General features: G+C 47.5%; 1 protein-coding gene across 4 annotated transcripts in view; it reads left to right on the forward strand.

Annotated features, from left to right (window-relative positions):
- LOC105003397 (apolipoprotein L2-like) overlaps nucleotides 1-8,334 on the forward strand; it is a 41,549-nt gene extending 33,215 nt beyond the window's left edge. For 3 of the 4 annotated variants that reach the window (XM_010860536.1, XM_010860535.1, XM_010860537.1), the window contains 2 exons: nucleotides 3,750-3,876; nucleotides 6,754-8,334. In XM_010860536.1, coding sequence (XP_010858838.1) covers nucleotides 3,750-3,876; nucleotides 6,754-7,612 — 986 coding nt within the window. In that variant the 3' untranslated portion in view covers nucleotides 7,613-8,334. The remainder of the gene's footprint in view (nucleotides 1-3,749; nucleotides 3,877-6,753) is intronic. The other variant, XM_010860534.1, reaches the window with a different exon arrangement.
- The last annotated feature ends 10,054 nt before the right edge of the window (nucleotides 8,335-18,388 follow it).

The following is an 18,388-nucleotide window of genomic DNA, read 5'->3' on the forward strand; positions in this document are numbered from 1 at the left end:
GGAGATGCACCGGGGGTAGACCTGATGGCATCCCAGACTAATACCCAGTTCCTCGCCATTAAAGCCTTTGCTTGCCTCTGATGCCAACCGAGGTGCAATCAGAGTAACCTTCTGGAATGCCTCCCAACCTAAGACCACTAGGAGAAACAGTCATCTCCTGAGTGCCTGTGCACAACCCTGAGTATATTCCTGAACACAAAACTGGTAAATCATAAAGGGCTGAACATAAAATCAAGATGTTCCTTCCAAGCATCACCACACCAACATAAGTGATAGCAGAAGAGATGGTGAAGGGCTGGCCAGTGAGGAAGAAGTGATTTTGTCCTCTAGTTATTGGGGCCAATCCTTCCAGTTCATTCGCACAGTTTCCACAGAAAGAATATCTAAGGAGTTGGGACAAAAGCCACTGGAGAGCCTCCTCTGGTCCGCTAAAAGCTAGCATCACCAAAGGAAGAAGCCTGCTATACTTCCTATCTGAGTAACCTTTAACTGAGAGAGCTCCACCTAGCTTCCAAAATTTCGACTCCTAGCAAGGCTAGGCACTTCCTAACTACCAATCCAAGTTTGCGAACTAAGTAACAGTACACAGTAACAGCATAGATTACGAGTCACTTGAAAGTCTATGATCCTACAGATTAGGTTAGTAGTTCTAATTCCCGGGAAGTTATGAAACAGTCAAAGAGACTGGAAAGTTTGATGGAGAAAGGTGAATTCGGTCCATACACTTTGTCCATCTCTGGCCGTTCCCCTGGAGGAGACATTGGGTGCCTCTTGACATTAGCAGGTCGGTATAATCCCCCCAGTGGGGTTTCTGCCATAAGCTGTGTGAGGTCACCTTGGAACCACAGATTAGGACACAGCTCTTGCTTCACACATGTGTATCTCTTTCAGTCAGTCACACACACAAGCACACCATAGAGTTATTAAAGTACAGCAGAAAATGTGTTTTTTAGGAGAAGAAAGAACTAGAGCTCCAAGCATCCTTACCTTGTCCTGAAGAATCCTAGATGAGCCCCCAAGATGAAAAGTTGCTGACCGTGAAAGACACTGGAATTCTTGGCCTCCAGAGAGTAATTCAAACTGGGGCCAGTGACAAGGCTTGATCGCTCAGAGCTTTTGTGTAATAAAGTTTTATTAAAGTATAAAAGAGATAGAGAAAGCTTCTGACATAGACATCAGAAGAGGGCAGAAAGAGTACCCCCCTGCTAGTCTTTAGCAGGAAGTTATATACATACTAGCAGACTGCTAATTAGTAAAAGGAAGTGTCTCAAAACTCATAGACTGGCACCAGGCCGCTCAGCCACATGTATTTTGAGATAACATTGGCACAAGGTGAGTCATCCCATGCCATAAACTATTGACATGAATCTTGAAGAAAGGCAGATTTCCAGGCAAATATATAGTCTCATTAACATAGCTTAAGAGGACATTTCCATGAGTAAAACATACTGATTTGTTGAGTAAAACATACTGGTTTGTCAAGTCGGTTCTGAGTCTTAGGCAGAACCTACTCAAAGAAAGACAAAGTCTAGGGTAAATACATAGTTCATTAACATAGCTTAAGAAAAACATTTCCATGAGAAAAACAAATTGGGTTGCTCAAGTTTTGAGAAAAGTTAAATTCAGGTGGAATCAGGTATCATCATGGCAATACAGAATTTTAAAAGAAACCTCCTTTTAATTTTGGATGATGATGATGATGATGTTCACAAGTCGCTCACAAGTCGCTCCGTCGTGTCCGATTCTTTGTGACCCCATGGACTATATAGTCCATGGAATTCTCCAGGCCAGAATACTGGAATAGATAGCCTTTCCCGTCTCCAGGGGATCTTCCCAACCCAAGGATCGAACCCAGGTCTCCCTCATTGCAGGCGGATTCTTCACCAGCTGAGCCACAAAAATCTGACACTTGTAGTTTGATTCCTCCTGCCACTTAAGAGAGAGAGAGAGAAATGTCTGACACTTGCAGCCTGTTTCCTCCATTTGGGGGCTTCTAGCCTTCCTGCCTGTTACCCTTTCAGTGTCTCCAGCCTGAGTTAACCTACAGAGGAATAAAAAAACCAAGAAGGGGATGGATAAGCATCCTCAAGTCCCATAGAGTCCAAGGGGTCTGTTCCCTCAGCCTCCTTCCTGTCTGTCTCCTCAGAGAGCCACAGCAAGGTATTCACTTCCTCCCCCTCCAGCCCCCTAAGCCCAGCTAATGATTCATAAGTGAGGCCAGGACAGCCCACGGGGAGGGGGGACAGCAGATGGAGTCCCCGAGGCCAGGCAGAAAGTGGAGAGGAGATCCCCCAGCATCTCTGGGCCTTCTCCTGCCCTCTCCCTTTTCCGATCCTCCTCCTTCTCCCATACCCTGAGGCATCACCACAGAGGCTGCTTCCTCTGGCTCTCCCCCTGCCACCAGCCTAGTCTCTTTTTAAGGATCAGTAGACTCTGAACTGAACCCCAATCTGAGCTTTGCCACCTCCCACCTGTGTGACCTGGATTGCCTTACCTGAACTCACCTGTAAAATGAAAAGAATATTACCTTTTGTTGTTATAGGAATCAAATACAATGTGTGTCCATGGCCTGGGCCATTCTGACAAAGGTTTGTATAGTCAAAGCTATGGTTTTTCCGGTAGCCATGTACGGATGTGAGGGTTGGACCATAAAGCAGGCTTAGCCCCAAAGACTTGATGCTTTCAAATTGTGCTGTTGGAGAAGACTCTTGAGAGTCCCTTGGACTGCAAGGAAATCAAACCAGTCAATCCTAAAGGAAATCAGTCCTGAATATTCATTGGAAGGACTGATGCTGAAGCTGAAGCTTCAATACTTTGTCCTCTGATGCAAAAGCTGACTCATTTAAAAAGACCCTATTGCTGAGAAAGTTTGAGGGCAAAAGGAGAAAGGGGTGACAGAGGATAAGATGGTTTGATGGCATCACTGATTCCATGGATATGAATTTGAGCAAACTTCAGGAGATTGTGGAGGACAGAGGAGCCTGGCATGCTGCAGTACACAGGGTTGCAAAGAGTCGGACAGGACCTATCAACTGAACAACAACAAGCGTGGCCTGGGCCACATAGTAGGCCCTGCCCAGTGCAGTGCTGTCCCTTCTACTTGAAATATGTTAGTTCCAGGTGGAAACCTCTCCCCCTCCTCCGGGATCTTCCTTCCTCCATGCTGTGTTCGGGCATCTGTTCAGTGCTCCCATATATAAACACCTGTTTACCAGGTGTGATTGCCTCAGACAGTACTCAGTACTGGCTCTATTGATCTCAAACACCCCTGCAGAGACCCAGGTGCTCAGTTATTTCTCCCACTCACTCCCACCCCAATCAATCAATACACAGTTAGTGCTGTGGATTCCTTCCATGTGTGCCCTGGATTCCTTTCACTCTTAGTGAAGCAAAATAAATAAGAAAAATTAACAGCTCTTTATGCTGCAGGAAAGAGAGGGGGGAAGATTTCGGATATCTCTTCTTCAAATAAGGATACCAGTCGTATTGGATTAGGGCCCCCCACTTGTTATCTCATTTCACTATAATTATCTCCTTAAAGGCCCTATCTTCTACTAGTCATGGGCGTGGGGAGTTCGAGCTTCAACTTATGAATTGGGTAGGAGGTGGACACAGTCCACCCATAACCCCAGGTGAATCCATCAACAGGAACCCCAGATGACTGCTACTCAGGAAGATTAACCAGTTTATACTCAATACCATTTAGATTCCGTCATTATTTCCTCTAATCTTTTTTTTTTTCCATCTAGAGAGTGAAAACTTTTTTGAGGATATCATTCAGTATTTAAAGGACTCAGTGAGCAGAGAACAGCTGGAACTCCTGCTCACTGAAGAGGAAGCCTGGGAGACTTTTGTGGCTGCGGCTGATTTGTCCAGGTAATATGCATGGGTGCATCAGAAATGTCACCTGTATCCCCCTGCACCAGGGTAGCTTCCTCCTGGCAGGCACACCTCTTCCAGGCAGGACTATGGTTGGTGTCGAGGATGTTCCTTCTCAAGATTCCATGAGGAATGTTTCCTCCATGTCATTTTCTGGTAGTGAACAGTCTCAGGTTGAGAAGAGATGAAATGTGCAAAGAAGGGGGCAGGTTACATGGCCTTGGACAAGTTATCAATCTACTCTTGGCCTTAGTTTCTTCATTTGTTCAGTTTTATTGTGAGGACACTGAGATCATGCATGCAAAGTGCTTCCATAATGACTGACACAGAGTAGGTGTGCCGTGCAGTGCTTAGTTGCTTCAGTCGTGTCCGACTCTTTGCAACCCCATGGGTTACAGCCCACCAGGCTCCTTTGTCCATGGAATTCTCCAGGCAAGAATACTGGAGTGGGTTGCCATGCCCTCCTCTAGGGGATCTTCCCAACCCAGGGATCTAACCCAGGTTTTCTGCATTGCAGCTCAGATATTGTCTGAGCTACCAGGGAAGCCCAAGAATACTGGAGTGGGTAACCTATCCCTTCTACAGGAGATCTTCCTGACCTGGGAATCAAACTGGGGTCTCCTGCATTCCAGGCAGATCCTTTACCAGCTGAGCTACAAGGGAAGCCCACAGAGTAGGTGCTCAATGTTAACTTTTAAAATAAGCTTTTTGGGAAGAGACAGGGGCCAAGGTCCTTTCTCCTGGTGATGAAAACCAGATGGGACCCTATTTAGGATAAGTTGGAAAATCCTGACACCATCACTTTGTGTTCCTGGGGATTCTGACTAGAGTGCTTTCATTCCCCATCTTAGGGATTGTACCAACCCTGCAGGATCCTGCTGGCCCATATGGCAGAGAGGCTGGAGAGGAACTGGATGGAGCTGGTGGGGTCCTGGCTCTAGCCCTGCCTAGCTCTGGGGCTCTGGGCTTATGTCTTGGAGCCCCAGATCTGTCCTGTGTCCAATGGGAATAGCAATTCAATCTGATGGATTGTGGTGGTGGCGTCAGAGTGAATTGCAGGGTCAGAGGTGGGGAACCAAATGGAATCATCTCGTCCAAAGGCCCAGGGAGGCCTGGACCAGGGTCAGACCCAGGGGTAATGGTGGAGCAGAGGGTCCAGATTGGAGGACGAGTAAGCAGTGTTGGGCAACAGGACCAGGACTAGAGTGAGGAGAGTGGGCCCCGAGGACACAGAACTGAAGGGACTGTGACCCTAGCAGAGGTCCCCTGAGTTGGGATGGGGGGTGGGGGCAGGCATTTCTTCCCTCCCTGACAGGATCCCCTCATGCTGGGCTAGAGGGCCCTGGGTGACCATGTCTGCACACCCTGCCTGGGACCTGGCTTCTCATTCCATCTGGGACCCTCTTCTAATCTACATGGAGCCTCTCTGACAGTGGAAGGATGTGTGGCTCAGGGAGCCCTCCAGAGTCACAATGAATGGCTGCGATTGTGTGTCATTTGAGGGATTCTCAGGAGCCTCACACATCCCCACCAGAGGAAAACACTTCCTCTACCATCTCTGCAAGTGCTGGTCTCTTCAAGCTCAGCCATTCAGATGGGTATTTCCTCAAGTCTCTTGAATCTTTTGAGGTTCCATAAAGTTGTACATAGACTTGGAGGGCAGGTAGTTGAAGTTGTCACAAATAAAGTGTGAGTTAGACTGGTGATCCCTGAGAAGTCAGGGTGCTGGGTGCTGGGTCAGGAGTCAGGGAGGTGGGCTGGAGAGTCCAAGGGAAACAGGCTCACAGCACATCTCCTGGTTCTCTGTCACTTGGGGCAGTGGATAGACTGAGTGACCTGCAACTGGGGAAGGCCAAGGTTACCAGGCTTGGGGGAGAGCAGATGCCAGGCAAAATGACCTTCAAGGGTCCTTATAGCTCTGAGTAACGTGTTTCAAAAAAATTCTATGTATACTGAGTTAGCCAATCTGTAAATTGCAAGGGCAGTCCCCAGGACTGTCCTTACATTAGACACCAATGGCAAGTTTGGGGGTTCCCAAAGCTACTCGAAGGTCTGAGAATTCCCTAAAGGGATGCACAGAACTCACTGAAAGCTTCATGATCCCAGTTACAGTTTATTACAGGGAAGGATGAAGGTTCCCATCAGCCACAGGGCAGTCTGGGCGGGTTTCACACACGAAGCTTCCATTTTCATCAGGATGCATTACTGTCCTGGATTCAGTGTGTGGCAGGACACACGGAACACTGCCCACCAGGGACCCTCACCCTATTTAACAAAAAGTTATCCTGACCTGTTTTCTCCAGCCCCCACCCAGAGGTCAGACTAATGCCCTAGAGTTCAGCTCCTCCAGAGGTCAGAACTGATACCATGTGACCCAAAGCCCCATTACATCACTTTGTCAGACTGTCCAGTGTCTAAAGTCCCAAGTGGAGGAGGACATTCCTATCAGCCAGAATAGTCTAGGGGCTTAAGGACCACTTTCCAGTAGCCAAGGGCAAAGAGCAGGTTGACTCCTCACTAGACACTGAGACCCTTGAATGAAGGTTTTCTCCTCCAGTCCCACTTCTCTTTGTTTCTCTGTGGCGTTCACACTCTAGAAACCCTTTGGAAGTGTTGGTGTTGACCTGCCTCTGAGGCATCTTTATCAAATACCTCTCTGAAGTTAAGCATATTCTAAGATGACCTTTGCCGATTTTTTCCATGACTGAATAAAGTATATGGAGCGTCTACAATATCCAAACATGTTTAATGTTGAAAAACATTTTACATTTGTAAAATTCTTTCCTTGTGATTTGTAATAATATATCTGTGGTTTACGCAGGATAGCTCTTGTCAAGCCTATTTTATGGACTCCCTTGATGTTCACTGTTACAGGGAAGAGGCAAATGTACTACATGAATATCTGCTGGAGCTGAAAACAGACTTGGTAGAGGAGGACCAAGACAGGCCACAACAAGACCAGCTGGACAGGAAGAGGTTTTTGGAGGAATTTCCTCGGGTGAAACAGGAGCTGGAGGAGACCATAGCAAAGCTCCATGCGCTGGCAGACAAGGTCGACAAGGTGCACAGGGACTGCACCGTCACCAACGTGGTGGCCAGCTCTGCGGGCGCTGTGTCTGGCGTCCTGACCATCCTTGGCCTGGCTCTGGCACCCATGACAGCAGGCATCAGTCTGGGACTCTCGGCCACTGGGTTAGGGCTGGGAGCGGCGGCTGCTGTGACCAGTGTGTCCACCAGCATTGTGGAACACGTAAGCAGGTCATCAGCAGAAACCGAAGCCAGTCGCCTTGGGCCAATAGCTATCAATGAAGAGGAGGCGTTTGCAGAGGTTTTATGTAAGAGGACACCCCAGATCGTTTCCTCTACAAAGAACCTCATCCAAGCCTTGAAAGGCATTGGGAAAAATGTTCGTGCCATCAAGCTGGCCAAAGTCAACCCTCGCTTAGCATCCCACGCTAAGCGCTTCATGACTGTGGGGCAAGTCTCCGCCCGAAGCAGCAAGCAGGTGCAGAGAGCATTTGGAGGCACGGCTCTGGCAATGACCAAAAGTGCCCGGATCGTGGGTGCAGCCACGGCAGGTGCTGCCCTCCTGGTGGATGTGGCCTTCCTGGTGAAAGAGGCAAAGCACTTGCACGAAGGGGCAAAGACAGAGTCAGCAGAAAGGATGAGGCAGATGGCCAAGGAGCTGGAGAAGAAATTGGAAGAGCTCATCGGGACCTATGAGAGTCTGTAGGAGGGCTGGACTTGGCCCTTACCAGGACAGTGTGGGAGCAGGGACATGTGTGGGGCCAAGAGAAGAAGGCACCGTGTTAGAGGGGAAGCAAGACAAAGAGGGGGAAACTGGGTGGTCTCCTGACTTGTTTTAGACTATTGTCTGGACTATGCCATTTTCCCAAAGGAATAGAAATCCTTAAACCCTCTTGTATTCAAAACATGTCATTTTCTTCCCTAAATTCTCCCTCTTGGCTCAAGATGAATCACAAAGCTTCAAGTACCACTGTTCAAAAAGTATTTTTTAAAAATACAGAATAAGTGTCACCAATTTGTTCATGTCTCTAGATCTGTTTCCTCTGCGTTTATCTTTAAAAACCTTAATAGGAAACCAACACCTTTTTATTTGCCCAACAATCACATGATCAGGGAGCCTAGTTCATGACACCAGCCCTGACCTCTTGCTGTCCCTCCAACTGTCCTTTGTTGGCATGTAGAGGGGAGAGGCTGTGACACAGTGGCACGTATGACCTCTCTCGCTCTGATTTCTGCATCCCTCCATGGTGCCCCTCTGAGCATTTCACCAAAGATCTATATCACCTCGAGGGGACCCCAGGAGGAAAACAAACAGAACTTTCTAGCGTCTGTGTTCCTTGAGTTTTCTACATTGAAGAGTGGTTGATTTCCAACATCATGTTAGTTTCAGGTATATAGTACAGTGATTCTGTTATGTATATATACAAAGAGTCAGATTCTTTTATCTTATAGGTTATTACAAAATACTGAGTATAGTTCCCTGTGCTATACGGTAAGTCCTTGTCAGTTATCTATTTTATATATAGTAGTGTTTATCTGTTAATTCTAAACCTCTAATTTATCCCACCACACCCCTTCCCCTTCAGTAACCATAAATTTTTGATTAGCAGTAATTATTTGATGTTCTACTACATGTTTTTTTGTTTTTTTTCCCAGAGGGGATTGGGGGTTGTTTCTTTTTTCAGCAAAAACTCCTCTACATCCTGTTTCCTCCTTTACCTCTTTGGAACAGCCCTGCAGAGCTCCCAAGAGACTGGCTCTTGGACTGGTCTCAGTAAGGTCACTGAATTAATAGAAAGTAATTCTCAACTTTGAGGTTGTGCTTTTCTTCAGTGGACAATACTGAGTGATGGATGGATTGATGGTGAGGAACTGGCTTCTGCAGCAGCGGGAGGGCCAGACAGGTGTGAAGTCTGCCAGCCAGGCTGTCTGCCTGGGACAGCAGAACTTTCAAGTCCAGGATGAATCTGCAGTCCAGGGCAGAATTTCCTCCTTTTGCCAGATCTTTAATGTAAACACTCCTGCAAGGAATCCTTTTGCCTTTTAAGGCAGCATGTTCACAGATTTCCCGGATTAGGGTATGGACATCTCTGGAAAGCAGACAACAGCCTCTGAGTGGCCACCGCCCTTCCTATTCATTCATTCTCTCATTTTTCCCCGCGTGGTCCACCTAAGGGCTAGGCCTGTGCTGAGGACTGGGGGCATAGAGGGTGGCCACCGTGGAGCCTGAGGCAGTCAGAGAAACAAATGGCTGCGGTACAGAGTGGAGGTCGGGTTCAGAGGACTTTGGGGACACAGTGGGCGGTACAATCCAGGAGGAGAGGACAGGAAGGCTGCCTTGTAAGGAGCGGGGAGCATGTCTGTGGGAACAGGGACTGTGCCAGGGCTTGATGGAAGCCATGGCTAGAAAGGAAGGGGACCCTCTCTGCTGTCAGATGTACTCCGGCCCTCGGTGCCAGGAGGGGAGGGAATTGGGTTCTAGGAAATCAGACTCTGATGTACCAAGGAGTGAAAAGCAAAATTCCCAAGATTTCTGAAGAAAACAATGGAGACCTGAAGTGATTGCTGAGGGGCCTCTGGTTAACCCTTGACCCCCTCCCTGCTCCCACCTGCTCATTTTATGATCAAGTGTGTGTGGGTTTGAGAAGCAGAGACAGGTGGAGAGTTCGGGCTCGTTTGCTCAGCCCTTTGTCTCACAGAGAGTGGCTGGAGAGGGGCCCAGCCAGGCCCTCCTGCCAAGGGGCCCACTTGAGGCTGGGGTGTTGCCAAGGACCGCTGGGCTGGGCCTCATTGCACGGGTGATGCCTATAAAGGCCTCTCCTCTCATCAGCCTTCTCTGCAGCACTCCGAATTCAATTCCTCCAACTGCTAAGTGCTAGGGGCGCCCCTTACAGGGAAGCCTGTAAAGCAGATTCAGGCTCCCACCATGAAGCTGAGTGAATGGGGTGGGGGAGGGGGGTTGGGAGGGCTGTGGAGTTCAAAGCCTCCTCTCCTCTGCTGTCACATTAGGGTGCTTCCCACCCTCGGCCCTGGCCCAAGGCCATCAGGTTGGGAGAAATCCTGCCCAACGTTACAAAGCCCCGGTTACTTCACTTCTTGCTGCCATTAACCACTTATGCAGCCCATTCGAGAAAAATCTCCAGAAAAGTAACAACTATGTCTGCCAGTTCACCACACTATCCCCAGTGTATCCACAGGTCTGGCACTCGGTGGGGGCACAGTAAATGCCCCTCTTCCTTCCTTCAATTATTGCACATTAATTAGTCTACAGTGTGGCAGGCAGGTGCTAGGCTGAGATTTGGGCCTTTGGGACCTTTCTTCACTTTACAGCTGAGGAAAGGGAGACTCAGAGAGGTTAAGTGACTTGCCCAAGGTCACACAGCAGGTAACAGAGTAGGTATTTGGACACACTTCTTCTACCTGGCTCTTTTCCACTTGACCCAAAGTATTGCAGTGTGAAAGTGTGGAGGCAAGGAGAGGGGGTGGCCTACTGAGGTGACGGCCAGAACAGCAGAAGATGAGGTGGGACAAATGGGCTGGGGCAGGGTTATGATGAGCATCGAAGGTCAAGGGAGGGATCCATAGGATTTGGCCTTCATCTAGTGGGCCACAGGGACCGGGGGTTTGTTTCTGCTTCAGGTCCTTATTCAACTACAGTAGTCTCAGGGAGGGGCTTGTCATAGCGTTCAGTTTTCTCATCTGAGAAATGGTACAAATATATGATGTTTTAGTAATCCCAGTGGAAAGTCTGAGTGAAACATACCAGGGCTAAAATCCACATGTCTGTGTTTTTTGCAGTTTATTTATTGTAGCTGATTTCTAGTATCATAGTGTCATGGTTGGAAAGATGCTTGATATGATTTCAGTTTTCTTAAATTTACCGAGGCTTGCTTTGTAATCCAGCATGTGATCTATCCTGGAGACAGTTGCGTATACATTTGAAAAGAGTTCATTTTCTGCTGCTTTCAGATGGAATGCTTTATAACGTCCATCTGGTCTAATGTGCCATTTAAAGCCTGTGTTTCCTTATTAATCTTCCATCTGCATGATCTGTCCATTGGTGTAAGTGGAGTGTTAAAGTCCCCCACTAGCTCAGATGGCAAAGAATCTGCCTGCAATGCAGGAGACTGGGGTTCAATGCCTGGGTTGGCAAGATCCCCTGAAGAAGGAAATGGCAACCCACTCCAGTATTCTTGCCTGGAGAATTCCATGGACAGAGGAGCCTGGTGGGCTACAGTCCATGGGGTCACAAAGAGTCAGACACGACTGAGCTACTAACACACACACATTATTTTGTTACTGTCAGTGTCTCCTTTTATGTCTGATAACTTTTGCCTTATATATTGAGGTGCTCTTACATTGGGTGCATACAAATGTACAATTCTTATATCTTCTTCTTGGATTGAATCCTCAATCATATGTAGTGTTCTTCTCACTGCTAATTTAAAATGGATAACCAACAAGGATCTACTGCATAGCACATGGAACTCTGCTGGATGTTATGTGGCAGTCTGGATGGGAGGAGAGTTTGGGAGAGAATGGATACATGTATATGCATGGCTGAACCCCTTTGCTATTTATCTGAAACTATCACAACATTGTTAATTGGCTATACCTCAATAAAAATAAAAGTTAAAAAAGTCATATGTAGTGTCCTTCTTTGTCTCTTGTAACAGTCTTTATTTTAAAGGCTATTTTGTCTGATATGAGTATTACTACTCCAGCTATCTTTTTCATATGTATATAATTTTATTTATTAGTTTCTTTTATTTTTGTTTGTGCTGGGTTTTTGTTGCTGTGTGGGCTTTTCTCTAGTTGCAGCGAGTGCGGACAACTCACTAGTGGTGTGTAGGCTTCTCATTGTGGCAACTTCTCTTGTTGAGGGCCACAGGCTCTAGGGCACACAGGCTTCAGTGGGCTCTGTAGTTGCAGCTCTCGGACTCTCTAGGGCTCAATAGTTGTGATACACCGGCTTAGTTGCTTCCCAGTATGTGGGATCTTCCAGGATCAGGTACTGAACTTGTGTCTCCTGCATTGGCAGGCAGATTCTTTACCACTGAGCCACCAGGGAAGGCCCCACACTCCAGCTTCCTTTTGCTTTCCATTTGCTTGGAATATCTTTTTCCATCCCATCACTTTCAGTCTATATGTGTCTCTAGATCTGAAGTGGGTCTCTTGTAGACAGCATAAATATTCGTCTTGTTTTTTTTTTTTTTTGAATGTAAAAGCAAAGATTTTTATTAGTATTAAGGCTGAAATGCACATATTTTTTATTCCCTAATGCCTTTTGGTATTTATTTAAATTTGGTATGCATGCAATTTCTCCTATTGTTTTTTTTTTCTTTTTTTTTTAAATTTTATTTTATTTTTAAACTTTACATAATTGTATTAGTTTTGCCAAATATCAAAATGAATCCACCACAGGTATACATGTGTTCCCCATCCTGAACCCTGCTCCCTCCTCCCTCCCCATACCATCCCTCTGGGCGGTCCCAGTGCACCAGCCCCAAGCATCCAGTTTTTTTATCCATTCAGCCAATCTATGTCTATTGGTGGAGCATTTAATCAGTTTACATTCAAGGTAATTGTTGAGATGAGCGTTCTTGTTTTGTTGTTTTGAATTTAATAGGTCTTTCTTTTCCCTTTTCCTCTTTTGTTCTCTTATGATTTGATGACTATCTTCAGTCTTGTGTTTTGATTTTTTTTTATTTTTTGTGTGTAAACTCATATATTTTTGATTTGTTACCTTTAGGTTTTGGTATAGCAGTCTGTATATATATATATAATCATTTTAAGGTGGTCTCTTAATTTCAAATGCATTTAAATACCTTGCGTTTACACGCTCCTCCTGATTATTCATTTTGGTATCATATTTGTATGTGAATAGTTTCCTGCCTTTACTGTATGTTGGCATTCGCCAGTGAGCTTTTCCATGTCATAATTTTTCTTAATTCCTAATTGTGGTCTTTTGCTTTCCCTTGAGAAATGCTTTAGTATCTGTTGTGAAGCTGGATTGTTGGTATGAATCCTTTAGCTTTGGCTTGTCTGTGAAGACTTTTACTCCTCCAGCAAATCTGAATCAGAGCCTTGCTGGGAGGAGTATCCTTGGTTGTAGGTTTTCCCTATCACAACTTTAAATATACGGTGCCACTCCCATCTGGCCTGCAGGGTGTCTGCTAAAAAATTAGCTGATAATCTTATGGATATTCCCTAGTGTATACACATTTTTTCTCATAGTGATGCCTCCTGAGACAGGTCTGTCTCTCCTGTCTCCCCTCAGACTGTGGCTCCTTGACAGCAGTGCTGTTGTCTTTTTAAAAATTGATCGTTGTTTTGGCTGCACCGGGTTTTTGTTGTCGTGTGCAGGCTTTCTCCAGTCGCAGCGAGCAAGGGCTGCTCCTCCTTGTGGTGCGTGGGCTTCTCACTGCAGTGGCTGCTTTTGTTGCAGAGCATGGCCTCAGTACTTGGGGTGCACAGGCTCAGTTGCCTCACAGCAAGTGGAATCTTCCCAGATCAGGGATTGAATCCACGTCCCCTGCATGGGAAAGCAGATTCTAAACTATCGGACCATCAGGGATGTCCTCCTTGTATATTATTTGTAGCTTTTAATATTTCCTCTTTGTTTTTCATTTTTTTCAGTGTAATTATTATGTGTCTCAGCATGTTCCTCCTGGTTAATCCTGTATGGGACTCTCTATTTCTACTTCTAAACTTCAATTTGTATTTTTATGTATATAGTGGGTGAGTTATGTTTCACTCTGAACTTGAGTAACTGTTACCTTTCCCATGTTAGGGAAGTTTTCAGCTGTTATCTCTTCAAATATTTTCTGAGGCCCTTTCTCTTCTCCTTCTGGGAGTCCTACAATGCAAATGTTGGTCCATCTGATATGGTCCCAAAAGTCTATTAAACTCTCATTTCTTTTCATTCTTTATTCTGCTTCACAGCAGTGGTTTCTACCTCTCTTCCAGCTCACTGATTCGTTTTTCTACCTCATTTATTCTGCTATTGATTCTTTCTAGTGTATTTTTCATTTCAGTTATCGTATTTTTCAACTCTGTTTTTTATCTTTTCTAATTCTTTGCTAAAAATTTCTTGTAACTTCTCATTCTGTTTATCCATTCTTTTCCCAAGTTCTTGGATCATCTTTACAATCATCACCCTGAACTCTTTCTCAGGTAGATTGCCTATCTCCACATCACTTCGTTCTTCTGGGATTTTTCTTTTTCCTTCATCTGGAACGTATTTCTTTGCTGTCTCATTTTGTTTAAATTTCTACTTGTATATAGTGGGTGAGTTATGTTTCTCGACTTTGGAGAATTGGCCCTTTGTGAGTGACTGAACTGAACTGAAATGTCCTGAGTCCCAGCAATATACTCCCCTCTCCTCACCCAAGGGCCAGGAACCAGCTGGTGCAGGTAGTTCTGACCTGCGTTTGCACACGCGCTTCCACAGGCTACAAGATCAGTTTTCCTGCTTCTGGTGTCTGCCCCCTGGTGGGTGAGGCTGGTGGAGAGGCTTGTGTAGGCTTCCAGCAGGGAGGGGCCAGCGTCTGCCCACTGGTGAATGGAGCCAGGTCTTGGCCCTCCGGTGAGCAGGGCTCTGTCAAGAGGTGGCTGTGGGCTCAGAAAGTCTGGGAAACCTGTGTGCTGATGGGTGGGCCTGTGTTCCCAACCTGTTGACTGTCTGGCCTGAGGATTTCTAGTAGCAGGGTGAGATCAGGTCTCAGTGCCAAGGACCCAGGATACCTGCCTGCAGTGAGTTCACATAGGTGAACACTCCCCACTATGTGCACCACCAGATTTTATGACCCCAGAGAGAGCCATAACTGCCCCCACCTCCCCAGGAGATCCTCCAAGACCAGCAGCTGGGTCTGGCCCAGGCTGCTATGGAGTCACTGCTTTTGCCCTGGGTCCTGGTGTGTGACATCTTGCGTGCACCCTCTAAGAGTGGAGTCTTTCCCTCAGTCCTGTGGAGCTCCTACAATCAAGCGCCACTGGTCTTGAAAGCCAAGTGATCTGGGGGCTCCTCCTCCTGATGCCAGACCCCTACGCTGGGAAGACTAGCATAGGGCTCCTGTAGGACTTCTGCAATATCATTATTCTCCAATTTGTGAAGTGCTCACCCAGGTGAGATGGGATTTGACTATATTGTAAGCACACACCTCCTACTGTCTCATGATTTCTCCTAACTTAGGTCTTTGGGTGTATCTTTTTTTTTTTTTTTTTTGGTAGATTCCAGTCTTTTTTGTCAATAGTTGTTCAGCAGTTAGTGGTGATTGTTGGTGTGCTCCTGAGGGGAGGTGAGTTCAAAGTTCATTCTACTTTACCAACTTGTCTACAACCCTTCCAGTAGTTCATCGATTTTAATTATCCACATGCCCATCCTTTCCATTAGTAGTCAAGATTTAACTGATTAACTTCTAAAAACAGACTCTTCCAATATCAGAAATCACCAGTGTCACTGGCAAAGCCCACTGGGGTCCCCAGGAAAAATAAGACGGAATCTAGGTGATTAGGTCTACCCTCTTCTGTGATTACTGTAGTTTTACTTGGGTACAGAAGGCCCTGTGCAGTGGCCTTGCACGTAGCACATTGGATTAACATTCTCAGCACAGAACCACTGGGCCAGACACTTGCCAGCCATGTGCAGAAGCTGGCTTTTGTGCTCATTACCATACTCTGGATGCAAGATTTGGAATTTTCTGGAAAAAATAAGCAACTGAGCAGTTAGGGATGAAGAGGTCTCTGATGCCAGCAATCAGAGACCAGTGGGCAAGTTGACTCCTCAGTGGAGGAAAATGAAGAGGTGAGCACTTGTGGGGACCAGGGTGGATGGTCTGCTTCAGGGGCCAGCAGTGAGGAGGGATGAGCAGGGGTAACAAGAGAGGCTGGATGATGGGAGGCTTAGCATGCTTTAGGCTCCACAGATACATGTGGATGCCTGGAGAGGGAGCCAGGACCCCTCCCTTCCACAAGGGACTTTGGAATCTGTAGACCCTGGGCTCTCATGCTCATGCATGGTGGGTGGTCAGGCAGCGGACTGCTCCCTTCCTCTTGATGGGCAGAGGTGGGCACCCTCCAGCACTTCCCAGGCACAAGGTGAACAGCCAATCCATAGGACTTTAAGGGGGAGAACTAATATTTGTGGGTCCTGTAGTGAGTTAAATAGTGGCTCCCCAAAAAGTGTCTACGACCTAATCTCTGCAACTGTGTATTGACCTTAGGTGGAAAAATGTCTCTGAAAATCCTTTAAGTGAAATATCTTGCGATCAACATTGATTACCTAAATCCAATAACTAGCATCCATATAAGAGACACAGAGACAACAGAGAGTAGGTGGAGAAGTCCACGAAGAGACAGAGGCAGGATGGAGGGGTGCAGCCACAGCCAAGGAACGCTGCAGGCACCACCAGCTGGGAGAGGTGGGGAAGGCCCCCCAGAACTTCTGTGGGAGTGGGCTCCCGCTGACAGGAAGAAGGGCCCCAGACTCCAGTGCTGGCCCCCACCCACCTCTCCCATCACCTCCTGCAGCTCCTTTCCCAGGGCCTGAAAGCACACCTGCTCGGAGGCTGGACAGGCCAGCTGCTGGAGGCCTGGCAAGCATCCAGTCTAGGAGCCTGCAGCTCTCCTGAGCAACCAGGCTGGCCAAACACTGACCTGGGTTGGTGGGGGAAAGGAGGCCTGCATGCAGATAGGCTGCTTGAGTCCACACCTTGAATCAAGCGCGAGCCCGATCCCTTCTCTAAGGAGAGCCTTTTTCTCCCTCCCCTCTCACCTGCAACTGCAGGGACACCTGTCTTTCCTGCCCTCACACTCCCAGTGCCTGGTGAGGGGCCTGGCTTACACCCAGCCTTTGTTGAAAGAATGAAGGAACAAAAGCTGACAGTCCTATGGAAAGCCTCTGCCCCAGCACCCACAGGCTTAGGCACTAACTCCCTCATTCCTGCTTCTGCAGCCCCTGGGACGAGCCTCCAAAGGGCAGGCTTTGCCTTGTCTGATGACTAAGGAACCTCTGAGAAGCAGGCATCTCTAGCCCCTGAGCCAGCTCAGTGTCCAGCACATAGTAGGTGCTCAGCAACTGAAAGGAATTGAGATTTATAAGACACTTGTAGCATCCTTAAATCTGGCCAGCCTGCCTTTCTGCCTGACCACCACCCCCTATTAAAGCCTGGGCCCCAACCATGCTGCACTCCTGGAAGCTTCCAGAAATCGCACAAAGGAGGTACCTGCTGCAGAAGCAAAGCACAGTCCTTTCCAGGGAGCCCAGATACAGTGCCTTCTAGGCCACCTGCTCCAGTGCACAGACAGCCCCCAGACACGTGTCTCATAGCACAAGGATCTCTTTATTGTGACGCTCAGTGGAAAACATCTGTAAACCAGCTCACTGTAGTGGTGACAGCTGCAACCATGCTAAGGCACTTTCATTATATAAAAAAAGGGCGGGGGTGGGAGTTCTGTCCACTCCTTTGTGACAGCAACTGGGACCTGAATTCAGAGCTTTTTAGGCCTATGTAGCTTTAATATATCTTCATGATTTCTTGAGTTTGTTTCCTTAAAAAAAAAAAATGCCTTCTTTGCCATAAGTAAGTCTAAATGCAGCATATACAAAATAGTTAGGAATACGAGGAAATTCAGCCACCAGTGCAGACCAGTGTCGGACAAGCTATTCTCTTCTAGACGTGCTTCTGAAGGAAAGGCAGTGATAAAGACTGGGAATTTTATCACTAATTACAGTGAGAGGGAGAAAAGACAACAATGTTTTCTTTTTCTTTTAAAAATGTCTGTGCAGACGGCAGCGTCTTGAGTTATACTGAGTCAACGGTGCTGATCAACTACCCTCAGGCCCCAGTCCTGGCCCTTTCCACTGCTCTGGCTGTCAGACTCGGGACAAGTCCATTAACCATTAAATATATTTGGTCCCCAAGAGTGTTGGGAGAGGCCACTGCTGGCCTTTCCAGCTTGGCCCCTAGGCCCTGCCTGCTCGGCCCAACAGCCCCGCTGCGGCAGGGATGGGCCAAGGAGGGGAAGGGGTCATCATTGCACTTGAGACATTTGAGAAGCAGGAGGGGGACAGTGGCGCTGCCCAGCGGGGTAGGGAGGAAGGCCCTTCCCTCCCCGCCCCCAGCATCCTGTGCCCTGCACAGAGGTGGACCCCCTGGGTCTGCTCATGTTGGACCACCCAGAGTCCACGGGAGCAGGGGAGCCAGTGGGGCAGAGGGTGTGAGGTCACCGAGTGTGATTGCCAACAGCAAAGGAGGGAGAGGGAAGAGCTGGTGGCGGAGGCGGGGGGAGGTGACAACTCTTCTGGGGCATTGGGCTAGCAAAACTCCTTAGTCTGAAGAAAAATAGATTCATAGAAAATTCTCTTGCCCATCCCCGGAGGCCTGCTCCTGCCCTCCTCGCCTCACCATTTGGGCTCTGTGGCGAGAGGGCGGGAGATCCGGCTGGTCGCTCTGTCCCTGGGCCCGGGCCCAGGACCCTG

Source organism: Bison bison, unplaced genomic scaffold (genome assembly GCF_000754665.1).
Source record: "Bison bison bison isolate TAMUID 2011002044 unplaced genomic scaffold, Bison_UMD1.0 scf7180017864468, whole genome shotgun sequence".
NCBI lineage: Eukaryota > Metazoa > Chordata > Mammalia > Artiodactyla > Bovidae > Bison > Bison bison.